The sequence below is a fragment of the Nerophis lumbriciformis genome, linkage group LG02, assembly GCF_033978685.3.
Source record: "Nerophis lumbriciformis linkage group LG02, RoL_Nlum_v2.1, whole genome shotgun sequence".
NCBI classification, from domain to species: domain Eukaryota; kingdom Metazoa; phylum Chordata; class Actinopteri; order Syngnathiformes; family Syngnathidae; genus Nerophis; species Nerophis lumbriciformis.
In genome coordinates, this window is record NC_084549.2 from 34,967,797 (window position 1) to 34,995,712 (window position 27,916).

The 27,916-nt window shown below is 38.6% G+C and overlaps 2 protein-coding genes across 3 annotated transcripts in view; one reads left to right on the forward strand and one right to left on the reverse strand.

The window, feature by feature from the left end:
- The window catches only part of vsir (V-set immunoregulatory receptor), a 43,789-nt gene extending 36,861 nt beyond the window's left edge, over positions 1 to 6,928 (reverse strand). Inside the window, exon 1 of one of the 2 annotated variants that reach the window (XM_061961491.1) lies at positions 6,700 to 6,923. In XM_061961491.1, coding sequence (XP_061817475.1) covers positions 6,700 to 6,784 — 85 coding nt within the window. In that variant the 5' untranslated portion in view covers positions 6,785 to 6,923. Of the gene's footprint in view, positions 1 to 6,699 lie in introns of both variants that reach the window. The other variant, XM_061961497.1, reaches the window with a different exon arrangement.
- Positions 1 to 27,916, forward strand: part of cdh23 (cadherin-related 23) — a 626,035-nt gene that overhangs the window by 555,551 nt on the left and 42,568 nt on the right. The window contains exons 38-51 of the mRNA XM_061961466.1: positions 11,140 to 11,361; positions 11,432 to 11,551; positions 12,865 to 13,045; positions 13,111 to 13,244; positions 15,484 to 15,693; positions 18,683 to 18,790; positions 18,951 to 19,053; positions 23,446 to 23,571; positions 23,644 to 23,847; positions 23,921 to 24,379; positions 26,770 to 26,886; positions 26,962 to 27,186; positions 27,343 to 27,512; positions 27,612 to 27,749. Of these exons, the coding sequence (XP_061817450.1) occupies positions 11,140 to 11,361; positions 11,432 to 11,551; positions 12,865 to 13,045; positions 13,111 to 13,244; positions 15,484 to 15,693; positions 18,683 to 18,790; positions 18,951 to 19,053; positions 23,446 to 23,571; positions 23,644 to 23,847; positions 23,921 to 24,379; positions 26,770 to 26,886; positions 26,962 to 27,186; positions 27,343 to 27,512; positions 27,612 to 27,749 (2,517 nt within the window). The remainder of the gene's footprint in view (positions 1 to 11,139; positions 11,362 to 11,431; positions 11,552 to 12,864; positions 13,046 to 13,110; positions 13,245 to 15,483; positions 15,694 to 18,682; positions 18,791 to 18,950; positions 19,054 to 23,445; positions 23,572 to 23,643; positions 23,848 to 23,920; positions 24,380 to 26,769; positions 26,887 to 26,961; positions 27,187 to 27,342; positions 27,513 to 27,611; positions 27,750 to 27,916) is intronic.

Consider the following 27,916-nt stretch of genomic DNA (forward strand, 5'->3'; position numbering starts at 1 on the left):
ATTTAAGTAGGAATTGAATACCTCTTTTCTATTTGCAGCCTTCTGAGGTAAATATCAAAATTAACTTTTTCCACAGGCTAATAATAAATTTGAAAATAAAATAACAATAATGAATGAATCAAACATTCAAGCCTTGAAGTAGCAAGAGAAAGTGCATGAATAAAACTTTAATTATAGCTCAGTTTGCTACACTGATTTGCTTTAACACTGAATATGGAACAAGCAACGCTTATACAACTTAATAGTGCAAAATCAACTTTCAAAAAACAAACGAAAAAACATCAATGGTATATTAAATAAAATATTGAATGCCTCTTTTCTATTTGCAGCCTTCTGAGGTAAAGATGAACATTTGGTGGTAGCGGGGGGTGTATATTGTAGCGTCCCAGAAGAGTTAGTGCTGCAAGGGGTTCTGGGTATTTGTTCTGTTGTGTTTATGTTGTGTTACGGTGCGGATGTTCTCCCGAAATGTGTTTGTCATTCTTGTTTGGTGTGGGTTCACAGTGTGGCGCATATTTGTAACAGTGTTAAAGTTGTTTATACGGCCACCCTCAGTGTGACCTGTATGGCATTCACTTGTGTGTGTGTTTGTAAAAGCCGCATATATTATGTGACTGGGCCGGCACGCTGTTTGTATGGAGGAAAAGCGGACGTGACGACAGTTTGTAGAGGACGCCAAAGGCAGTGCCTTTAAGGCACGCCCCCAATATTGTTGTCCGGGTGGAAATCGGGAGAAATTCGGGAGATTTTCGGGAGGGGTACTGACATTCGGGAGTCTCCCGGGAAAATCGGGAGGGTTGGCAAGTATGAGTATTAGTGGTGAATGCGGTGTTACAGCGGCACCGCCGCTGTATAATACCGGCGGGCCAGCTCTAATGTTAATTTGATATTGCCTCAAGGGCCAAATGAAATTACATGGCGGGCCAAATTTGGCCCGCGGGCCAGAGTTTGACACCCATGTTGTAAATAAAGTAATGCAGACAGTTTTAAAATTTGGTTGACTGCAGTGAGCCACATCACCGAGAGATCCGACTAGCTCCTTTATTAATCGGGCACTTATAGTCCAGTTTTGAATAAATGTGATGGGAACTAATTTAACTGTTTCTTATTCCTAATGACTTGTTTTTTTTAAGTTACAATTGATAAATGCTTATTTCTTGAAACGAAAATAAATGTAAAACTGTGTCACTATACATAAATTAAAGATGCATCAATAATCTTTTTTTTTTTTTTTTAATCGTAGCTTCTGAATCGTAATCAAATCGTGAGGTGACCAAAGATTCCCACCTCTAGCTGTTAGCGTGTCACTCCCACTAATTGCTGATCCTTATAGCATGCACAAAAATACTCTACAGCCACTTCTTTTTTTTGACTTTGTATGTAAAGGTTTGGTTCCTAAGATCATCATTGAACTTGTTTTTTGTGTTGGCACACACTAACTGTAGAATGCAGGTACAGACCGTAAAGTGGGTTACCTGTATCATTGCACCCCTAGTCTCTATCCACCATTAATTCTGCTTAACCCTCCATTTTTTATTTCATCTTCTCTTTCAACACAAGTGGCCAACTGGTAGATCTGGTGTCCTTTCACTATAGTATGCATTTGCTCAATGATTCCCCCCACACACCCTTGTTCACACCTCCTATAAATGCAAATGTGTTTGAGACCATTAGAGTTAATGAAACCAGCAGGACGGACCTTGAATATCCCTTCAACACACACAGTTTCAGTTGAAGCCTCTAGAAAAACAAAAACATTCGATTGCACCCCGAAATTCTTCTTGAAATGTTGAGGTTGGTTGTGAGCCAGCTAATGCGATGATCTTTGAGATTAAAAGGTTTTTTTGGAATAAAAAAAAACTATTTTCCTCTCCTGCAACCAAGGTTGTGCAATCACCGCTTTGTAAGCATTTTACAAAATCATTGCAACACCATTTTGTATTTTAAGCTGCAACTATGTGACATACACACCATTTTGAAACAGAAGGATGTTTTCTATGCCTTACTACTACGAGGGTCGTTGACTGCTTCGTCTTTCTGGTGTTGAATAGTACATTGTTGGTGTTGTTGTTGAGGCAGTCAAGGTTCAATCATTTGTGGTCAATGTTTTATCCTTGACACTAAAAAAAATAAGCAGAGCATTGGCCATTACCGTTGACTGTGTTCTAACAGGACTTATACTGAGTGTGGTGTCACTTACTAAAATGACGAATCTCTCAAGACCTTTTAAAATATAATCCCCGAAAAGGACAACAGAAGGTTGTCTATCGACTTCTCGCTACCCTCATCCTCTTGCAGAGGAGAAAAACTCCCTGAGGCCACTTCCTGTTGACGAGACTAACGCAGGAAACCATTTTCAATCACTGCACCCTAATATTGACTTATTCATTTAGTACAGCGGATCAATGTGTGACATGCGCTGTGCCAAACAAGAGAGGGGGAGCTGATAAGATTAAGGTTGCAAGTTGCATTCTGTGTGAAGATCATGTAGCATTTTTTGACTGTCATTGTACTGCATAGGGAAGAAAATGTTTATCAAGACAGCGAGGCTCTGATTAATTGCCTGTTTATCTCAAGTTGTGGTTTGTGGAGGAAAAAGCCCATTATTGACAGTGGCACAAACAGCTGGCTTCATCATGGGCCCAAAGGAAGGAAACATGGGGAACAAAGACATAACAAGGAGGGTGGTGGGGGGCACTCTCTTGAGAACCTTTAAATACTAAATTAGCCTAAACAGTTTCAACAAGCTACGTACAAAAGTACCATTCAACCATATTTAAATAGTACCCTGAGGTTTACGTAAATGTCCCAATGCTGTAAGCACTAACTGGTCAGTGAGAGGCGTCTGCACCCTGCGCCTGAAGGCAACAGCTGTCTCTCCTCTCATCAACACTATCAATCGCCCAAACTTGCAATGACAAAGTCTTTGACAGAGACACACATTTCATTACAGGTTTTAGGCAAATAATGACATGTCATTTCAGTCAACAAGCAGATTACTGTCCACGTGTGTCGTCCTTTTATGTTTTTGATGTATTGTTTTCATGTGATTTTACCCTTTTGGTTCGGGACTGCGCAACAAGGGGTGGAACATTTGTGATTTCTGAGCTGCTTTTTGGTGCTTATTTGTGAACTTTTGGCCATGGCCATGTTTGCCCTAGAGACCAGATGCTGGCTCTATGCCCCACTGGAGTCCACGTGGAGAGACCGGAGGAAAGCGGAGAAATAGACAGGGCCGCGGAGCTTGCATTGAGTGTCGGGATGGACAAGCTTCACAAAGCTTTAAAGAATCGAACATTTGGGTCTCCCGAGACGGGTTCTCTCCAATCAGCGCGGACCGGACATTGGCCAGGGTCTACTGGGCAGCCTAGAAGGAATCGGCTCTCTTGGTTTCTTTGTTGGGTCTGTTCCTGTCTTTGGCTGACGATGCCATGGAGCGCTGCAGAGGCCACAGCGGTGTATGTGGGTGTTAGGATAGGGTTTTTGTTTTGTTATTTGTCTATGTTTGGTGGAATCATGTGTGCAATATGTATTATTTTTTTGCTCATTTTGTTTTGTTGTTGTGTTTTACTTTGTAGCTGTATGTAGAAATGGTTCAGCTGAAATGGCTGCTGGCTGCATTAGCTCTACGGTCTTTTTTAATGTGTTTTATTTCTTTTGTGTTCTTTGATTACTTTTTGTATCTGCACTGCAACCACATACATTCCCCACAGTGGGATGAATACAATCTATCCTATTCTATCACCATTTTTCCATTCATGTGTACTTCTGTTCATTTTGAGTCTTACAAAAAGCATGCTCAAAGTTGTAGAGTTTTAGGTTGTGTTTTATTCCATTTAAAGATAATTTGAAGAAGCTTTTTCGCCACACTAATTCATAAATTTGTCTTTACCTGTAATCTTTCTGCTTACTTTGACTTATTTCACATTCTGTAATTATTATTTCAGACTTATCAAGTGGAAATTGATAGAGTATATGAAACTAAGTTCTATGGGATAATATTTGATCATAAATTATGTTGGAAACCGCAGATTGAATTAGGGCTGGGCGATATGGCCTTTTATTAATATCGATATTTTTAAGCCATGTCACGATACACGATATAAATCTCAATATTTTGCCTTAGCCTTGAATTAACACCTGATGCATATAATCACAGCAGTATGATGATTCTATGTGTCTACATTAAAACATTCTTGTTCATACTGCATTAATATAGGCTCATTTTAAACTTTCATGCAGAGAGGGAAACCACAATTAAGTCAATTTACCAATACTGTATTTATTAAACAGTTATTATGCAGTGGCACAAACATTCATGTAATTTCAAAACAGAAAGTGCAAGATTGTCAGAGACATTTTAAAACAAGCTATTAGTGCACTTTTGTGCATGATGACACTAAGATGACTTATCAAAACAACACTCAATTAAAGTGCACTTTTTGTGCAGAACACAACTACAATAGTTTAAAACAAATAAAGTGCACTTTTGTGCATGATGTCACACAAGATATTTCAATAACTGTCAAACAAAAATTAGCTGCATAATATGAAATCAAATGGTTTATGTCCTTCGCTATGTGGTAGGTTCCTTCGGACGTTATCTCCTTCTGTTGTTGACAAATTTTTTCATATGGTGTTGATCTGGAAATGGTTGCTTTGGCATTTTGTGGGTGTGGCACCGAACGGAGATGTTGACATGCAGAGTTTCAAGCACTCTTCATTCTCTAGCGGGTGACTTTTCAAATGATGCTACAAATTAGCAGTAGGTGCTACTTTTTGTAGCAATGCTTTTGCCGCATACTTGTTCGACATCTTCCCGCTTGAAGCCAAACCACCGCCAGACGATGGTCTTTCTCTCGTATTACCACTCGCACCATTCTGCTAGCATCACAGCTAATGTTACCCATGCTGCTACCTCTCTGCTCAGCAAGGGCATATGAGGTTGCACGCGTGACAGTATGTGACGTATGTAAGAAGGTGCGCTTGTTTTATCTCTCTGTGAGAAGGAGACACAAGAAAGAGTGAAAAAAGCCTGTAGTGTAATGCCCGCAGCTAAAAGCAACTGCGTGAGAACGTATACTCGAATATCACGATAGTCATTTTCTATATCGCACAGAGACAAACCCGCGATATATCGAGTATATCAATATATCGCCCAGCCCTAGATTGAATATATAAAGGGAAAAACATCCAAATCCATTGCTATTCTTTATAAAGTAAGACACATGCTGAATAAGAAATGTCTGCATATGTTAAATGGTTATTTTATTTTTCCATATCTAACATATTCTGTTGAAGTTTGGGTAAATGTTTATAAAACAAACATAGACCCAATAATTAAACTTCAAAAAAGGGTAATTAGAATAATACACAAAGTGTGCTACTATGAACCTACCAATCCATTATTCATAAGTTCTAATGTGTTAAAATGTTCAGATATTGTGTTTTTAAAAACAATGGAAATCGTGTTTCGAGTAAAGAACAACAGCCTTCCAGCTTGTATTCTTAGGTTATTTAAATTAAGAGGAGAAAACTATAATTTACGGGGATATTGATTTTTGAAATACTGTATGTAAAGTAAGAAAGAATATAAAATACAAAATGTATACAATGGTGGAACAAGCTCAGTGATGAGTTGAAGACATGTAGTTCTTTGTTAAGGTTTAAGTAAGCCTTGAATGGTGAAATAATGGAAAATGATCAAATATAGCAACGATTACTTTCATCCCATTGATTTTTTTGAACGTTGATGTTCCAAGCAATCTAATTTTCAGTGAATGTATAGGATAGGCAAATATAAGCCTTGGCTTCAGCCTATTCCTTTTTCGATCATTCTTTTTCTTTTTGTGTGTGTATGATTGTTCAATTGGTCACACAAAATGGTTGATTATATGACCGAAATAAACTAATTTCATTTCACTTATTTAATTATTGAGCAACCATTGTTATTGTATTTGTATCTTCATTTTAACAGATTGATTTTCTTTATAACTTGTCTACTCACATTCGATTAGGTTCTGTTCTCTTTTCTTCCCATTATCACCACATAAACAATCTATTTTTGTTTCCTATTAGAAAAATGGTGACACTTGATGCCGGAAATGAACATACTTTAAAGTTAAAAAGTTAAAGTACCAATGATTGTCACACACACACTAGGTGTGGTGAAATGTGTCCTCTGCATTTGACCCATCCCCTTGTTGGTGATTTAACCCCCAATTCCAAACCGATGCTGAGTGCCAAGCAGGGAGGTAATAGGTCCCATTTATTTTAAGTGTAAACACATAAATGATTGTACATGTGTTAAGTCAAACATGTGGTGTGAATGGATTATTAGTAGTAGACATGGAAAAGGGGTAGGTTTAAATAAACTCTGCTTCTTCCTGCTCCTCTTCAGACATGATGAACAGTGTAAATGTATAAGTCCTAAGAAAACTATTTACACTAGATTATACAAAAACACGATTGGAAACGATTTGATTGGGTTGTGATTTGATCATCAAGCAATCGGATCCAAGTTTGAGGAAAAACAACTGCGCATTATCGTCCATCTAATGAGATCAATACTGCAGGTAATTATTCATGTTTTTGTTTTTTTAAAGTGTTCGACTCTCTATTTGTATGGTAAAAGTTTAGCGAGTGATGAAGGTCAAAGTGTCAACCAGCTGCCACAAGCCCGCACAGACGATCACTCACCTCCACTTGTGGCCAGCACGAGCCAACACAACCACGACACGCATGTCTTTCCACGAAATCCTCTGCCAAACGGTTTGGAATCCATGCTCGTATTTGACTATTCTTGACGTGAACTCGACGAGGAGCTCGCCTTAGACTTGAAGTTCCCCTTTCCTAATTAGCATAAGATGATAGTTCCTCGTCGCTACAGCTGCGCGTGGAGCGTCTGAGTTTGAAAAGTTTGGAGGCACACAAGTCACGTGATACAGCGGTTTCATTGGCTCCGCCTCTTTTCAGGAAACGCCCACTCCCACCAATGAGAGCGCATCAAAACAACAGACTGAACGTTGAAACCCACGCAGCATTGTTGCGTAGTATAACAGTTTGGTATATAATCAATTTAGTTGCATTTTTTGTTTGACTTCAACCTGGGCACATCTTGTACTTTATGGGTATTAGACTTAGACAAACTTTAATGATCCACAAGGGAAATTGTTCAACACAGTAGCTCAGATACAATGATGGAAAGTGTAAGGATGGAAAGGACAATGCAGGTGTACATAGATTGTATTGACATCACAAGGTCTACAGTATTTATTCATTGTATTTATTTGACAGTGAAGTGAATTGTATTTATATAGCGCTTTTCTCTAGTGACTCAAAGCGCTTTACATAGTGAAACCCAATACCTAAGTTACATTTAAACCAGTGTGGGTGGCACTGGGAGCAGGTGGGTAAAGTGTCTTGCCCAAGGACTTAACGGCAGTGACTAGGATGGCGGAAGCGGGTATTGAACCTGTACCCTCAAGTTGCTGGCACGGTCGCTATACCAACCGAGCTATACCGCCCCACAGGGACAGTACAAATAAACATTGCTACCCACAGGTAACCGATGTCATAGTACATAAGACTTCTAGCCACAGGCTAATTTGCTACCCTTGTCCCTGGTTAGGCTTTAAAAAAAAAAGTTGAGAAAAGTGTAAAACTCATACAAAAGGATTAAGACAAGTACAAAAATAAAAACATATTGAAAATAGTCGGCCCCATTTGTCCCCACTACATCCAGTTCTAGTGCTCACACTTCTGATTTTCCTTAAGCCACTTTTTCAGTTTTGTGGAGAAAAGTTTAATGTCCGACTGTGACTTTAACTCCAGTGGCAAAGAGTTCCACAGATGTGAGGCCTTCACTGAGAACGCAGACTGACCCAGAGTCGTCCGGCATCTTTTCACTACCCCGCCTTCCGCCCGTGTGCAGCTGGGATAGGCTCCAGTGCCCCCCGCGACCCCGTAAGGGACATGGGGTAGAAAATGGATAGATGGATATATATATACAGTATATGTATTATACACACACAATTATTTTTATAATCATATTAAGCACAATTGTATTTGGATTAATCGCGATTTATCATAGGTTATTACATGCCTGCATAATTTAAATGTAAAAAATAATTTCCATCCATCCATCCATCTTCTTCTGCATATCCGAGGTTGGGTCGCGGGGGCAGTAGCCTAAGCAGGGAAGCCCAGACTTCCCTCTCCCCAGCCATTTCGTCCAGCTCTTCCCGGGGGATCCTGAGGCGTTCCCTGGCCAGCCGGGAGACATAGTCTTCCCAACGTGTCCTGGGTCTTCCCCGTGGCCTCCTACCGGTCGGACGTGCCCAAAACACCTCCCTAGGGAGGCGTTCGGGTGGCATTCTGACCAGATGCCCGAACCACCTCATCTGGCTCCTCTTGATGTGGAGGAGCAGCGGCTTTACTTTGAGCTCCTTCCGGATGACAGAGAAATAATTTAATAATTTAAAAATAATAAAATAAAATAAAATTGTTTTAATTAATTTTTAAAATAATTTAATTCATTGATTAAAAAAGACACCAGTATTTGGACAAAAACGCAATTTTATTGTAAGAATGTCATGCAGAAATATTTTTTAAATGTTTTAGTTGAATGCACGTCTTTTTTTCCCCACAAAACTCAATTGGTAACAGTTTTATGTATGTCAGGGTTTATTTTGAAGTGAAATTTAATTAATTAATTCTGGTTTATTTGAAATAGGGACAGATACAGAAACACAGATATCTGAAACAGTCATCCAATGTATGCTTCATAGTGTTTGTAGCCAAAGCTAATTTACAACACTTGTCCCCAACAACAACAACAACAACACAGATCTAACATCATTAAAATAGGAAAATAAAAAGAATGAGGCAAAAAGGCGTCGATAATAATGATAATAGTAATAATACAGACAAAGTGCAAACTAGATAAAAGCCAATAATAATAATAACACAGACAAAGTGCAAACTAGATAAGAACCAATTAGTAAAAATTAGTAAAAACTAAACATGGGAACACGATTGTCGCTCAACTAGCCACCATTTTGTTTTGTTTTTTGAAAGTGACAAGTGCAGGTATATTTTTCAAAGTGTCAGATTGAGAGTTCCATAGATGTGGTCCTTTTATTGAAAAGGCAGTCTGGGCAAAAGATGTTCTACGGAATGGAACACAACTGTTGCCTTTTGCCAGCGAGTACACCAGTCGGAGCCTCGTCACTCATCTTTGCACCGCCTCAATTCATTAATCTGAACACTGACCGTATAACAACACACGCTGTCTTTCAGGTAACCATCTGTTGTGAAGGTTAAGGTCATAATAAATAAATAAACTAATTAATCTGCGTATATATGATTAATATAGGTGTGTCAAGAAATCGATTCACATTCTAATCGCGATTCTCACGTTGTGCGATTCTGAATCGATTCTCATTTAAAAAAAATCAATTAAAAATCAATAAAATTATTTAATTAATTTAATTTAATTTAATTTTTATTATTATAATTTTTTTTTAAATTAATAAATCCAACAAATACACAGCAATACCATAACAATGCAATCCAATTCCAAAACCAAACCCGACCCAGCAACACCCAGAACGGCAATAAACAGAGCAATTGAGAGGAGACACAAACACGACACAGAACAAACCAAAAGTAGTGAAACAAAAATTAATATTATCAACAACAGTATCAATATTAGTTACAATTTCAACATAGCAGTGATTAAAAATCCCTCATTGACATTATAATTACACATTTATAAAAATAAAAATAAAAGAACAATAGTGTCACAGTGGCTTACACTTGCATCGCATCTCATAAGCTTGACAACACACTGTGTCCAATATTTTCACAAAGATAATATAAGTCATATTTTTGGTTCATTTAATAGTTAAAACAAATTTACATTATTGCAATCAGTTGATAAAATATTGTCCTTTACAATTATAAAAGCTTTTTACAAAAATCTACTACTCTGCTTACATGACAGCAGACTGGGGTAGATCTTGCTGAAATCCTATGTATTGAATGAATGGAGAGTCGTTTTGAATCGGGAAAATATTGTTTTTGAATCGAGAATCGCGTTGAATCGAAAAAAATCGATTTTGAATCGAATCGTGACCCCAAGAATCGATATTGAATTGAATCATGGGACACCCAAAGATTTGCAGCCCTAATGATTAATACGATTTTCTTGTGATTAATCATGAATTAACTCGTTATTTTTGACAGCTATAATATTGATTATTATTTTTTCCTTTATCCACTATATAATAGAAATACAGCAGATTCCCAACTATTCGCGTTTCGGCATTTGCTCATATACATATTCTCGGATGTCGTTTCTCTGCTTTAAAATGTAAATAATTTGTGTTTTTGTTTCAAAGGTGATTTTAATAAAAAGTGGTTGGATAGTGCAATCTGCAAGGCAAAATTAGTGCTGCAACCCTGCAGCAGAGAGCACTCTCTCTCCCAAGTCGATTTACTCAATATTTTACAGCAGGAAGACGCTTGTTGGTAGAAGTGAAGTGAAGTGTGAAGTGAATTATATTTATGTAGCGCTTTTCTCAAGTGACTCAAAGAGCTTTACATTGTGAAACCCAAAATCTAATTTAATTTTTTAAACCAGTGTGGGTGGCACTGGGAGCAGGTGGGTAAAGTGTCTTGCCCAAGAACACTACGGCAGTGACTAGGATGGCGAAAGCGGGGATCGAACCTGCAACCCTCAAGTTGCTGGCATGGCCACTCTACCAATCGAGCTATAGAGAAGTGAACATAATGTTGTATTACTGCACATTTTTACGTCCAATATTCCATCTATCCATTTTCTACCGCTTGTCCTTTTCGGGGTCGCGGAATGTATACTTTTAAAATGTGTTCAATAACCATGAGAGTTATTTTAAGGTTTCCAGTATCAAAAATGGCATTAGCTTTTTATGGGTGCTTCCATTGGTCGCGTTTTTTCGCCATTCACATGGGTGTTGGAAAATAACCCCAGCGAATAGCAGGAATCTACTGTAATATGTTCAAGAGTATGCACTTTTCATGCAAATGCTGATGCTTTGGTCCTAATCTCTCACACATTTGATGAGGTATCTAAAATATGCTGCATTTCTCACGCAGACCTCCACCACCATCAACGTTCTCATTGTGGATGAGAACGACAACGCTCCGGAATTTCCTGAGGAGGAGTACGTCACGGTGCTGAGCGAGGGTCCAGACACGGTGGGCGCCACAATCGCCACAGTAACAGCCATCGACCCTGATGAGGATCTGAACGGCACCTTGAGATACGCCATAACTCATGGCAACCTGGGCCAAACCTTTCACATCAACAGCATCTCGGTGGGATTATACACATGATTATACAGTGGAAACATGTAGTGACTGTGAAGGTGTACGTGTGTATGTTTAGGGGAGGATTACAGCTGTGAAGGAGCTGGACTTTGAGATCAGTCATGGCCACTATGCACTGGTGGTGACGGCGACAGATCAATCGCCAAATCCTGCTTTTCGTTTGACATCTAGCACGACGGTAAGGATGCATTTCTTCCTTCCTCCTGTCCATTTACAAACGTGAGCAAAAAACTGGACAAAGTGCACATGGCCTTCTGCAGGATCCTTAGAGCAGTGTTTTTCAACCTTTTCTGAGCCAAAGCACATTTTTTTCATTGAAAAAATTCTGAGGCACACCACCAGCAGAAAACATAAAAAAAATGAAACTCAGTAGCCAATATTGACAATAAAAAGTTGTTCTCGCAATTGTTGGAAATGAATTCAAACCATAACCAACCATGCATCACTATAGCTCTTGTCTCAAAGTAGGTGTACTGTCACGACCTGTCACATCACGATGTGACTTATTTGGAGTTGTTTGCTGTTTTCCTGTGTGTAGTGTTTTAGTTATTGTCTTGCACTCCTATTTTGGTGGCTTTTCCTCTTTTGTTGGTATTTTCCTGTAGCAGTTTAATGTCTTCCTTGAACGCTATTTCCCCCACCTGCTTTGTTTTCACAATCAAGACTATTTAAGTTTTGCGGACGCTGTCCTTCTTTGTGGGGACATTGTTGATTGTCATGTCATGTACGAATGTACTTTGTGGACGCCGTCTGCTCCACACGCTGTAAGTCTTTGCTGTCGTCCAGCATTCTGTTTTTGTTTACTTTGCAGTCAGTTCAGTTTTAGTTCAGTTTTGCATAGCCATCCCTAAGCTTCAATGCCTTTTCTTAGTGGCCCTCGCCTTATGTTTATTTTTGGTTTAAGTGTTAGATACCTTTTTACCTACACGCTGCCTCCCGCAAATTGTGATCACAACAAACCATGTTCCCGACATCTACAAAGCAATTAGCTACCTGCTGCCACCTACTGATATGGAAGAGTATTACACGGTTACTCTGCCAAGCTCTAGACAGCACAGACACTCAACAACGGCACATTTGCGGATTATAATTACTGGTTTGCAAAAAATATTTCTAATCCAATTAGGTGAAATTACATCATCTCCCACGGCACACCAGACTGTGTGCCGCGGCACAGTGATTGAAAAACACTGTCTTAGAGCACAGATAGGCCTTGAACATACAGTACAAGTATATGTTCTTGATCGTTTGTCAAGACTTCATTAGTTACAAAAGCTGGAGAGCTTTACAAAGATAATTATACTTAATATTGAGTTCTGTTAGAACAGAGAATAAAAAGTGGTAATGCTGCAAACACACTATGTGATATATTGCAATTGACTGAATACATTAATTGACATTCTGCTAATTGACTCTGTCTCTTCCAGTGTCCTTTAATTGTGTGAGTGTCAAACAACATTTCATCAATTTCAACTCGACCTTCCTCCATAGGTGCTGGTGAACGTCTTAGACGTGAATGACGTGACACCCACCTTCCCCAGAGCCTATGAGGGCCCCTTTGAAGTGACTGAGGGCCAGCCGGGTCCTCGGGTCTGGACACTCAGAGCCAGTGATGAAGACTCAGGACTGAATGGCAAAGTGGAGTACAGCATCACTGCTGGAGATAATCAAAGTTGGTGCTGATCTGAAGTTTATGGAAGGAAACTGATATGTTATTCAAAGAGCCTTATATTTCAGATGAGTTCATGGTTTCTCCCGTCGAGGGGGAACTCCGAGTGAGGAAGGACATCGAGTTGGACAGAGAGACCACCGCCTTTTACAACATCACTGTCACAGCTCGAGACCTGGGCACTCCATCACGCAACAGCTCGGTGGGTCCGAGAATCAGGGTCGCCTCTCCATATAAGCATATCACGCGCTGTGCGTAGGGCCCTGCGATACGTGGGGGGGGTCCCGTTTTGTGTGAAGAAGTGCGCGTAAAATGTTGTTTAATGAATGACAGGGTGCATTGTACGAAATTTTACCACAAACATGTTCCTAGCCGTTTCCTCCTCTATCACTGATAAAATAGTAATGGCAATTTTCTCGTTACTGTCCCACTGGCTTTATGTTTTAATCAGAGATGTCGTGATCTGTACCGAGGATGTCGTTGTGGCTTGTGCAGCCCTTTGAGACACTTGTGATTTAGGGCTATATAAATAAACATTGCTTGATTGATTGAGTGATCGCGATCATGGGATCAAACCGGGGCCGATATTTGCCTTTTTAACCGATCTGAACTGACCTTTACCGCAGCTGTGTCCGAGTGTTTGGCTAAAGATTGTACTCACATGAGAGATTTCTCCAAAAGGAAGACATAATTACATTTACATATTCATTGTTAGAAAACATGCAGGAGATTCATACGTGAATTCAAGGAGACTGCGTGTCGTGCCAGACCAAGTTGCAATGGATTCACTGTGCGAAGCGTCTTCTAAGATACTAATCCTATTCACCGTAGCGGAAAAATAAACTACGGTATGTTTTTTCCAAGTCACTGGAGGACGAGAGGAAAATAAATGGTTAAGCAGGCTACTCACACACACCCAGCAGGACGACACAAGGAGCTAACCGCTGAAGCGTCAACGTAAAGCATCGATACTATCGATACCGAGTATAATATCAGTACATAAACGATACCAAAACGATTAGATCGGGTTTTTTCTTGTTCTTAGTACTACAAAATCTTTTTATTTGGTCGTTTTTGTTGTTGTTTACAAACTCAGGGAGTACTTGTCTGGCGACAGAAAGGGTTTGAAGGGAAAACACAAATTATTTCATTGAGAGCCATTAGTGGATTTTGCTTTTGTTGAGTTATTGTGCACTAGACACTTTATTTTATTTGTAAAAAATTGTATGTAGTATTTGACACTTACATATAGAGATGTCCGATAATGGCTTTTTTGCCGATATCCGATATTCCAATATTGTCCAACTCTTAATTACCGATTCCGATATCAACCGATACCGATATATGCAGTCGGGAATTAACACATTATTATGCCTAATTTTGTTGTGATGCCCCGCTGGATGCATTAAACAATGTAACAAGGTTTTCCAAAATAAATCAACTCAAGTTATGGAAAAAATGCCAACATGGCACTGCCATATTTATTATTGAAGTCACAAAGTGCATTACTTTCTTTAACATGCCTCAAAACAGCAGCTTGGAATTTGGGACATGCTGTCCCTGAGAGAGCATGAGGAGGTTGAGGTGGACGGGGTTAGGGGAGGGCGGGGTGGGGGGGTGGGATAGCGGGGGGTGTATATTGTAGCGTCTCGGAAGAGTTAGTGCAGCAAGGGGTTCTGGGTATTTGTTCTGTTGTGTTTATGTTGTGTTACGGTGCGGATGTTCTCCCGAAATGTGTTTGTCATTCTTGTTTGGTGTGGGTTCACAGTGTGGCGCATATTTGTAACAGTGTTAAAGTTGTTTATACGGTCACCCTCAGTGTGACCTGTATGGCTGTTGACCAAGTATGACTTGCATTCACATGTGTGGGTGAAAAGCCGTAGATATTATGTGATTGGGCCGGCACGCAAAGGCAGTTTATTGGCGCTCTGCACTTCTCCCTACGTCCGTGTACCACACCGTACAGCGGCGTTTTAAAAAGTCATAAATTTTACTTTTTGAAACCGATACCGATCATTTCCGATATTACATTTTAAAGCATTTATCAGCCAATAATATCGGCAGTCCGATATTATCGGACATCTCTACTCACATACATACATAATCTGATTTACAATACTGGCAAATTAAATATTTAATAAGATGAGATTTTAAAAAATGAGTTATTGTGTTTACTTTAGTTAAGAAAAATGTTAGTTCTATTATCTATTGTTAAAAAGTATCGGATCGGGACTCGAAATCAGATCTGTTCTGAGGCCAAAAACGCTGCTTGAGACATCATTAGTTTTAATGATTTCATTTTGCGCTAACAATTAATAATTAAAGAAGAATGTATGTCCTTTATTTTGTTATAATTCTTGTTTTGATTGGAGTTTGATTAAAAAGTGTAAAAGTTGTTTCACATAAAAAAGTGTGGACATTTGTTCTTGTGTTTCCCTCAGGTTGTAGTGGGGGTTCAGGTCCGAGATATAAACGACAATGACCCTGTCCTCCTAAACCTGCCTTACAACACCAGTGTGAGCGAGGGCGCTTCTATACATACATCTGTGGCCCGAGTCCGGGCTAGAGATGCAGACAGTGGACGCAATGCACTGCTCTCCTACAACATCACTGCTGGCAACCGGGATGGAGCCTTCTACATCAACGACACAGTGAGTCAAGGCCAATAATAAAGATGGATTTATTAGATTTCACAAATTAGAACATCCTTGCTCATTTGTATTACAAGCACATACGTGGCAATTTGGCATCACAACTTAACCAAATACTTACTGTTTTGTTCCAGTGTGCCTATTGTGCGATTTGGGAGACAGCAAAGGGGAAGTGAACCCTAATATTTGAATTTGACTTATGCTGAGCTGTCATTTATATCAAATAGTACACACATTTACAAACCCCAAAACCAGTGAAGTTGGCACGTTGTGTAAATCGTAAATAAAAACAGAATACAATGATTTTCAAATTATTTTCAACCTATATTCTATTGAATAGACTGCAAAGACAAGATACTTAACTTTCGAACTGAAAAACTTTGTTATTTTTTGCAAATATAATATAATAATTTGGATCCCTCAGGCAGTACTGCATCAAAAACCGACATCAGTGTGTAAAGGATATCACCGCATTAGTCCACATTTCAAATTGTTTTTGGAAACTGTGCACGTTGTGTCCTCCGGACCAAAGAGGAAAAGAACCATCCGGATTGTTATAGGCGCAAAGTTCAAAAGCCAGTATCTGTGATGGTATGGGTGTGTATTAGTGCCCAAGGCATGGGTAACTTTAATTAATGCTGAAAGGTATATACAGGTTTTGGTCCAAGCAACGTTATCATGGACGCCCCGCTTATTTCAGCAAGACAATGCCAAGCCACATGTTACAACAGCGTGGCTTCATAGTAAAAGAGTGTGGGTACTAGACTGGCCTGCCTGTAGTCCAGACCTGTCTCCCATTGAAAATCTGTGGTGCTATGTGAAGCCTAAAATACCACAACGGAGACCCCGGACTGCTGAACAACTTAAGCTGTATATCAAGCAAGAATGGGAAATAATTCCACCTGAAAAGCTTCAAAAATTGGTCTCCTCAGTTCCCAAACGTTTACTGAGTGTTGTTAAAAGGAAAGGCCATGTAACACAGTGGTAAAAATGCCCCTGTGCCAACTGTTTTGCAATGTGTTGCTGCCATTAAATTCTAAGTTAATGATTATTTGGAAAAAAAAAAGATAAGTTTCTCAGTTCGAACATTAAATATATTGTCTTTGCAGTCCATTCAATTGAATATAAGTTGAAAAGGATTTGCAAATCATTGTATTCTGTTTTTATTTACGAATTACACAATGTGCCAACTTCACTGGTTTTGGGTTTTGTACAACTCACAACATTGAAGTCTAAATCATACGAAGATAAAGCTCCCTTTGATTGACACTCATCGATTATATGTTTAGTATAAAAGTTTTAGTTAAATAATAAAATGATCTGGAAAACACACTGTTAGTACAAACAACATGAAGTGGCAAGAAATATTCAATGATAAATAAAGCAAAATAGATTCTGAACTAAATATCACTCCATACTGTGTAGTGCAAGCATGTCCAAACCACGGCCCGCGGGCTATGTGCGGACAGCCGGCGTTTTCAATATGGCCCACGAGACGGCACGAGTCCATTAAGCAACTTGGCCAGGCGCAGTGTTTTCATATGATATTCATCTATATTCAGCAGGCTGATGGCTGCATTTTGTTGCTACCTGGTGGCCAACAGAGTAAATCAAGTCAGTGGCCATTTGTTGTAGATCAGTGTAAACAAGTGCACAGCATTTCCTTATGTGAGCTAATCCAAACAACCTTCCCTAGTCATGGTGCAGGGAAAAAAAAATGTACCAACACAAAATTCAACAAACGTGGTTACACATAACAAATCCTGCTCATTGAACTTTGTGGATATTATAAAAATCGCCCATTCAGCATAAATAAATCAAAATTACACGCATATATCTCAATTGCAAGGGATAATGGGATACATGCAAAACACTCTCTCCAAACTTATCCATGTTTGGCGCATTTTAGCTGCTTGATATTTCTGATTGATTAAAAGTCTTTAAGTAGGTCTTCAAGGAAGTAAACAAGATATGGGTCAAATTTTCACATACTCTTAATTACCAACTATTAATGATATATATATATATATATATATATATATATATATATATATATATATATATATATATATATATATATATATATATATATATATATATATATATATATATATATATGTATATATATATATATATATATATATTACTTTGAATGCACCCCCCCCCCCAGTCCAAAAGTTTCGACACCCCTGGTGTAGTGTGTACTATTCTTTGATGTTACCATATCTGAATTACTGTGTAGAAATAATAAACAAGTACTGCAAAAAAAGAGCAGTTAAGATAATCCATAAGGCTAGTTATTGGAACATACAAATTCATTGTTTATTAAATCTAAAATAATACAATTTACAGATCTTGTACATTTTCAAACCACTAAAATCCTGTACGAAGCAAGAAATAAAAGGTTACCAGGTAAGGCTCAACAAATCTTTTCAACAACCGAGGAAAAACACAATTTTTGGACTAAACAAAATCGAAATAGAACAAGTACTTAGTACTTTAAGCAAATAACTTAAAGTACTAGTATGTACCATATCAGATACTTAATACCTTGGTGGGATCAAATAAACTTTGCTTCCTCCTCATCCTTTTTGAACTTGCTGAATTGTTTAAGTGCATGTGTGCTTTTTTTTTAGTGCTGTACATGTCTTAACATTTCAACAGGAGCCAAATAAAATTGTATTGTATTATAATCAGTCATTTAGAACTATTTAGAACAGTGATTGTCAAATTTAAGATTGAGGTGCGATGGACAATGAGTTGACAGCACTTTTAGCTCATTGGCTAGCGCTGCTCGACTTACCTCTCAACCAGTTGGGATTTGTGAACTTGTGGTTGAAGCCAGGGCAGAGTTTAGGACTGGAGTTGCTCACCAAAAATGCATGTAATTTGCTGGTTTTCTCAAAAACTGATCGAATCAGAATGCAAAGTTTGTGTTTTTGCAATGATTATTGTAGTGTATTTAAAATCTCCTCTCGGTATCTTCCAGTCAGGTGTGGTGCAGGTGAACAGACCACTGGACAGGGAGCGAATGGCTGAGTACAGACTCACTATCACTGTCAAAGATAACCCTGAGAATCCCCGCATTGCTCGCAGGGTAATCCCACTTTGCATATCAGATCACTGCATGTTCACACCATTTTCAGCAATAATTGAATCAATTCTCTGTCCATGTAGTAGAATTTCACCAATTCACCAATCTTGTGTGAGACGCTGTACAAAGTTGATACCATTATGAACGTAAATCTCTCCACCAGGATTCGGACCTCTTGGTCATAACTATTCTGGATGAGAATGACAACAGGCCTGTATTCAGCAGGAACAGTTACAGGGCAGAGATAACTGAGAACTCTGCAGCAGGTAGCATGAGTGTGTATGCGTGTGTGTGGATGTGTGTGTGTGTGTGCATGTGTGAATGTTTCACCTCTTTTTCTGCAGTTAGCAGAAGAGCTTACTGAAAACATTGTGTTTAACAAGTCTGCACCACTTCCTGTTTGTATACTGCTAGTTTTCACTCCAAAGACAGACTTGTTTTCCTCTTTAAAAGCTGAAATGTGTGATACAAGAGAAAATGTTGCTTTGCAGTGTAGAATAGATTTGCTTATTTTATGGATTAATTAGCAAACTTTTATCCATATGAGCTTAACATTTAGTTACAAATTTGTATATATATATATATATATATATATATATATCTTATTTTTTGACAAAATTATTCTTTGATTGCAATAAGAAACATATATATATATATATACCATAAGATTTTTTGCGAAATAATACATTTTTTTGTGGTCCCTTTATTTAGAAAAGTATTGAAAAGTATTGAAATACAGCCTATATATATATATATATATATATATATATATATATATATATATATATATATATATATATATATATATATATATATATATATATATATATATATATATATAAATATATATATATATATATATAAATATACATAAATATATATATATATATATATATATATATATAACGTCTGTCTATCTGTGTTGGCCCTGTGATGAGGTGGCGACTTGTCCAGGGTGTACACTGCCTTCTGCCCGAACGCAGCTGAGATAGGCTCCAACACCCCCCGCGACCCTGAAAGCAGTAAAAAAATGGATGGATGGCATTTTGGTACTATATACCGCTACCAAACCGTATTTCGATACTTTTCGAAACTTTTCAAAATAAAGGGGACCACAAAAATGTTACATTTTTTTCATCTCGTTTTTATTTGAACATAAAATCTTATGATACATTAAATATATGTTTCTAATTGCAATCAAAGAAGAAACTGTCATAAAATAAGAGGAAGTAAGCAAACAAAGGCTCCTAATATGGCTGCTGGCGTATTCAGTAACATATTGTGTCATATCCCATTCAATTGTTTTGTCAGAATTATGAGGGACAAGCGGTAGAAAATATATTATTAATCTACTTGTTCATTTACTGTTAATATTTGTTTACATTCTATCTACACTTATGTTAGAATGTAATAAGCACTCATTCCTTTGTTGTTTGGATACTTTAAGTTAGTTTTAGGTGATACTACGCATTTTGCTACCAATCGAAAAAATGACAAAAGATTTTTTGAGCCTATTTTGGAGCCTATTCCAGCTGCACTCGGGTGGAAGGCAGGGTACACCTTAGACAAGTCGCCAACTCATCACAGCCTCTGGTGGATAGCTTATGCAAAATGTCCAAACAAGTATGTCCACCTCACTGTGACGTCGCACTGTATATGCTGGTAAAAAAAAAATACTCACTCACAACACAGTGGTCAGAGGCATGCAAAACTGCATGAACCTTATCATTTGACGCTTTGGCATTGTTTAACACGAGTATCCAGGGCAGGACCGACAAATAAACGTTCTATGCGGTTGTCTAGGGCCGCAACCATGATCATGGCCTAGGCTTTTGTCAATCATTTTTTTATTAAAGTTATAAATTACGACTTCAATTAAATAAAAATCTATTTTGCTGTCAAAATTAAATAATAAGGTTGTTTGAATTAGATTAGCAATGTGTAACAAAACTGACACCCTCTTGTAAAAATGCATAATGGTACATTCCTCCTGGTAGCAGCAAACCCAGCATTAGATCACTTCACTGTTCCCTCAACACAGAGGTCATAACGTCATTAGAGCTCACATTTATGCATTCACACACAGCTGCAGCACTTGGGAACCAGGATGAGGTGATAGAAGAAAGGTGAAAATATAAGAAATCTATTTGAAGCAACATCGGACAATGTTATGTTTAAGTTTCACTTTTGCATCTTATTGTGGTGTGTTCAAAGAACCTTGATTAATGTTCGAAACAGAGGCGTCACTAGTTTTTAAAGGCAGAGGATGCTTAACCCTCAATAGATTAACTAAGAATAATACATCAATAATATTTAATAATAATGATGTATTTAATGATTATTATTATCCACTAATGATAATCCTACATGGTTCAGATAATCTTTACATAATGAAGTAAAGGTAAACTTGACATAGTTATGATAATTTTCAAGTCATTAATGACATGTTGTATGATTAATAAAACTCATAGTCTGGCTACTTTATGATACATTTGTCAGCACTATTTGTAAAATAAAAAACAAAAAAATTAACTTTCATAAATAAAAACAACACCAAATAAGTTAGAGGGCTTTAGGATATTTTAGGGATCCTTTTGTGATGATCCGTTGCCCGGATCATCCATCCATCCATTTTCTACCGCTTATTCCCTTTGGGGTCGCGGGGGCGCTGGAGCCTATCTCAGCTACATGTTTTGTTCTATTAGTTTTACTACCTCAGTTCTGTTTTCAGCACCCATGGGTTTGTGTTTTGGTTACCACGGGTGCTGATTAGTTTCACCCGCCTTTGCTTAGTGTTCCGGACGCTCACCTGCTCCTGGGCACTAATTAGAGAGCTACATATTCCTGTTTTTCGCCACACACTGTCTGGCTGTCTTGTTTGCCTACATGCAACAAGTTGCGTTCTTGTTCCTGCTCCTAGTTCGTGTTTTTGACTAGCATCCTTTTGGCTAAGCCATTCTTGTTTTCCGTGTCGTGGACACCGCGCTGCATATTTTTTGTATTTCGAACGATTTATGGACAATAAATAATTTTCTTGCCTGCACGCTGCATCTGGAGTTCCGATGCGACCACATCGTAACAGAAAAACACAAACCCAGGGGTGCTGAAAACAGAACTGAAGTTGTAAAACTAATAGAACAAAACATGATCCGGGCAACGGATCATCACACCTTTAGCCTAAAAAGGCCCAATGACTCCTACTCTAGATACTGAATGTTAATCTCATATTTAAAAAGTAAAAACACTTTTGGTAACACTTTAGTATGGGGAACATATTCACCATTAATTAGTTGCTTATTAAAGTAACAAAGACTTAATTTACAGTAATTTGGACACTAGGGAAACATATAAGGGTTAGGGTTAGGGTTATGGTTAGGGTTACTAATAAGCAATAATACTGAGGTTATTGAGGGAAGACTCTTAGTTAATGGCTTACTGGTTGTATAATAAGGCCATGCAGATTAAGATTAAGTCATTAATAAGTACTTAATAATGACTAATTTAGAGCCAATGTGTTATTAATGTGCATGTTAATAAGCAACTAATTAATGGTGAATATTAGAGATGTCAGATGTCGGCAGGCCGATATTATCGGCCGATAAATGCGTTAAAATGTAATATGGGAAATTATCGGTATCGTTTTTTTTATTATCGGTATCGTTTAAAAAAAAAAAATTGTATTTTATTTAATTTTTTTTTTTTATTAAATCAACATAAAAAACACAAGATACACTTACAATTAGTGCACCAACCCAAAAAAACTTCCTCCCCCATTTACACTCATTCACACTCATTCACACAAAAGGGTTGTTTCTTTCTGTTATTAATATTCTGGTTCCTACATTATATGTCAATATATATCAATACAGTCTGCAAGGGATACAGTCCGTAAGCACACATGATTGTGCGTGCTGCTGGTCCACTAATAGTACTAACTTTTAACAGTTAATTTTACTAATTTTCATTAATTACTATTTTCTATGTAACTGTTTTTATATTGTTTTACTTTCTTTTTTATTCAAGAAAAAGTTTTTAATTTATTTATCTTATTTTATTTTATTAATTGTTTTTAAAAGTACCTTATCTTCACCATACCTGGTTGTCCAAATTAGGCATAATAATGTGTTAATTCCACGACTGTATATATCGGTTGATATCGGTATCGGTTGATATCGGTATTGGTAATTAAAGAGTTGGACAATATCGGAATATCGGATATCAGCAAAAAGCCGTTATCGGACACCCCTAGTGTTAACAAACTTTTTTTTTTCCATACAGCATCTTGGAGGTATTACACTTTGTATGACTTTAACCTTGATAGGGTTTATACATGTGTTCTAAAAAGTTAGTTTCAACCAAATTATGCCAATAATCAGTTTTCTTAGTGCATGTAAATTTACTGAGCGTGTGTATGTGGGGTGGTGACGCTAGGTTTACGGTGGGGTGGGAGCCCTTCTGGAATCTAATAGTAATATTAAAGATCACAAACAAAATTGTGTTTAGGACCACACAAAGCCTAGAGCCAACATTGTAACAACATGTATAAGTCAGAAAAGGCGAAAATCATCATTTCATCATCCTTTCAGATGAAACCAGGATTAATTCCAAATAAAAACTCTTCATAAAGTTCCAACATTCATGCCTCTCCACCCCCCCAGGTAGTACTGTAACAGTGCTGAATGGGCCCATTCTGGCCGTAGATAAGGATATTGGACCCAATGCTGTGGTGAAGTATCGTCTGCTGGGAGCTCGAGTGGACCTTTTTACTGTGAATGCCAATACTGGTAACGATCGCTCCATAGCATGGGTACAGATGTGTAGAAAGTACCTCCACAACAGTGTGTGTCTTTCTCTAGGAGTCATACATGTGCAACAGGGAGCCAAGTTGGACCGTGAGGCGTATCAGGAGCCTCGGATAGAGCTGGTCCTGGTCGGGGAGGACATTGGGGGATTAAACAGCAGTGTTCCTCTCACAGTCACCATCCTGGACCAGAATGACAACCCACCTGTTTTCAGTCCTTCCAGTTTCGGTGTGAGACTCCCCGAGAACAGCCCGACTGGTGCGTGTAAAAAAAAAAGCAATAGTGAATGTTTGGTATAATACTGTGTGTAAGCTTGCCGTGTCTCCTCCAGGTGTTGTGGTGACCCAGCTGTCCGCCATCGACGCTGACTCCGGCTCTAACGGCTGGCTCATGTACCGCTTAGTAAGCGGCGCGCAGGATCGATTTGTGGTTGACGCGCTCTCCGGTGCCGTCCTGGTTGGCAACACCACCCTCGACAGGGAGGAGCGTGGATCGTACCGACTGGTTGTCATGGCAACGGACCGCGGCATGCCACCTATGTCTGGCACGGCCACTCTGACGGTCATCCTGGATGATGTCAATGACTCACGTCCCCGTTTTATAGAGCCTGTAACCATGATTAATGTCAACGAGTCTACGCCGCCTGGGGTGGTGGTCGCCACGTTGACCGCCAAGGACCCCGACCTGCATCCACGGCTGGAGTATTACATCATCTCAGTGGAGGCAAAGGATGATGGCAACAATCCCGTGGAAGGCCTGCAGGAGTCCTTTGGCATTGACTTACACACCGGTTAGAAATCATTCTCATTTTAATATCCTTGATCAGGGCCGGTCCAAGAATTTTTGTGGCTATAAACAAAAAAATGTTGTAGCCCTATTTCGGTCTTTAAATGTGCTTTTTTTCAAAGCAAAAAAACAACAACAATAACATCACCTTTTGTTACCATTAGTGGTTTAACAAAACACATTTTAGAATATATATAATATAATATATATATATATGTATATACGTTAGGTCAGGAAAAAACACAGAGGCTATTTTTCATCCCTACAAGCCTGTTTCGCAGGGGATTTACATTTTTATATACACACACACACACACATATATATATATATATATATATATATATATATATATATATATATATATATATATATATACACACACACACACACATATATATATATATATATATATATATATATATATATGTATATAAAAATGTTAAAAAGCATTTTCACAAAGTCTATGAAAATATTAAATTCATAATTAATGATTCTTACTTTGTGGAAATCTGTTCATCACAGCCAGGCCCGAAAGAAATTAACAGCGATAAACAAAGATTTACTGTATTACTTTTGGCCATTATAAAATTTAATATTGAGAAATAACATATTATTAATATTTGACATGGTGTGTAAAGATTTGTATTTACTAAATAATAATGTAAGGTAAATAATGATAAGAAAAACTACATTGAGGACTATAAATTATTTCAATCCAGTATGTTCTATAGTCATATGTTTGTTTTCCAATTAATGTCCAAGTTTATATGAAAAGGTAAAAAAAATAGGTTGACGTGTCCAAGGGGTGTAACATTGTATGATATCTCATGCCACAGTGAAGCCAATTCAAAACTGCAATTCTGCTTTGGCATTCATTTAAAAAGTAAACAAGACACAATAAATAAGCAAAACTATAACATTTGTTTATGTCTTTTAGACATTGTATCTTTCGGGAAAAAGTTTGGCTACAATATGAACTTAAACAGTATGGCCATTTTAGAAAGGCGGGCTTAAACCTATCATGATGACGGCATTCGATTATTGCCAAAAGTATTTGGCCACCTGCCTTTACTCACATATGACCTTGAAGTGCCATCCCATGGAATTGTCCAAAATGTTTTGGTATCCTGGAGCATTTAAAGTTCCTTTCACTGGAACTAAGGGGCCAAGCCCAACTCCTGAAAAACCATAATTCCTCCTCCACCAAATTTCACACTCGGCACAATACAGTCCGAAATGTAGCGTTCTCCTGGCAACATCCAAATACAGACTCGTCCATCAGATTGCCAGATGGAAAAGCGTGATTCATCACTCCAGAGAACGCGTCACCACTGCTCTAGAGTCCAGTGGCGACATGCTTTACATCACTGCATCCCATGCTTTGCATTGGACTTGGCGATGTATGGCTTAGCTGCTGCTGCTCGGCTATGGAAACCCATTCTATGAAGCTCTCTGCGTACTGTACGTGGGCTAATTGGAAGGTCACATGAAGTTTGGAGCTCTGTAGCAACTGACTGTGCACTATGCGCTTCAGCATCCGCTGACCCCTCTCTGTCAGTTTACGTGGCCTACAACTTGGTGGCTGACTTGCTGTTGTTATCAAACTCTTCCATGTTCTTATAACAAAGTTGACTTTGGAATATGTAGGTGCGAGGAAATTTCACGACTGGTTTTTTGCACAAGTGATATCTGATGACAGTTCCACGCTGGAAATCACTGAGAGTGGCCCATTCTTTCACAAATTTTTGTAGAAACAGTTTCCATGCCTAAACGCTTAATTTTATACACCGATCCAAATGATTAGGACACCTGATTGTCATCATTTAGATGGGTGGCCAAATACTTTTGGCAATATAGTATATCTTCATAGGCTTTGGATGCTGCTGAATCAAACTAGTGAAGTGAAGTGAATTATATTTATATAGCGCTTTTCTCTAGTGACTCAAAGCGCTTTACATAGTGAAACCCAATATCTAAGTTACATTTAAACCAGTGTGGGTGGCACTGGGAGCAGGTGGGTAAAGTGTCTTGCCCAAGGACACAACAGCGGTGACTAGGATGGCGGAAGCGGGGATTGGACCTGTAACCCTCAAGTTACTGGCACGGCCGCTCTACCAACCGAGCTATACCGCCCCACTACAAGTTGATTCACTGCGGAATAAAAGTTTAGCAGAAACAAAGTATAATTGTATCCATGCGGCAATTCAGCAAACACATGCAGAGCGTGATAACCACGTTGAGATGATCGGCTATTGAAATGACGGTCGCCATAATCATGCGGCCTACTGACTCTAAACAACCACATAGCCATAGAGTGTTTATGCCTTAATGATCACAATTAGGTCAATATTCTTATTACAATAATACATTTTTGGGGTTAAAAATGTGTTACAGGTGCTGTGTTTGTACGAAACCCACTCAACAGAGAGCAGGTAGCAACCTTCGAGATTATTGTGTCCGTTCACGACAATGCTAGTGAGGTCATCGACAAGTCTGGCAGTGTCCCGAATGGTAAGTTCATCTTCTGTCATAACGCTGTGAAATACTCGATACAATAATCATTTCCTTGTTTACCTTTCACTTCAGCAAGACTAACCATCAACATTTTGGATGTAAACGACAACGCTCCTCGTTTCCGGCCTTTTGGAGTGACAAACTTTACCGAAAAGATTTTGGAGGGAGCGCAGCCAGGCACAACATTGCTGTCAGTGTCAGCTGTGGACCCAGACAAAGGCCCCAATGGTCAGGTCATCTATCAGCTGCTCCACCTACCACGAGGGGGCTACGTCAGACTGGAGGACCCCTCCACTGGTATGACAACACCACAGCACCAACATGCTAATATTAATCAACATCATCACAAACTCTTGCCTACATGAAGTCACTATTGAAGTATTTTAGTTTAGAATATGAAACCCACTCCAATCCCAGTTGATAGTAACCATCAGTGTCTGGCAAACTTCTCAGGTAAGATTGTTGCAAACCAGACGGTGGACTTCGAACAAGTGCAATGGCTTAATTTCACAATCCGGGCAAGGGACCACGGAAGTCCTCCCAGGATTGCTGAGCTGCCCGTTTATCTCCGCATAGTGGATGTCAACGACAACAACCCAGTCTTCTTACAACCGTCATATCAGGTACTGAAGAGAATAATGATACAATAAATATAAAGTGATCATTGAAATAAACCATTTTATTATCAGTTCATTTGATTTTACGATCATCTCATTTTGCAGGAACCTGTTTTTGAGAGCATGAACCTCGGCACCACTATTGTTCGTGTCAGTGCCACTGATGCCGATTCTGGTCTGTTTGCTGTTGTTGAGTACAGCTTGGTAGACGGGGAGGGCAAGTTTGGCATCAGACCGACCACTGTGAGTTAACTTGTGCACGACTAACCTGCCGTACTGGCACTGCAGCACATTACCCTCAGATCCCAGGAGACACAAGACATTGATACAACATTGATTATACATACATGTCCTTTAAAACTGACTTTAAAACAACATTGCAAAATACAAACCCTGTTTCCATATGAGTT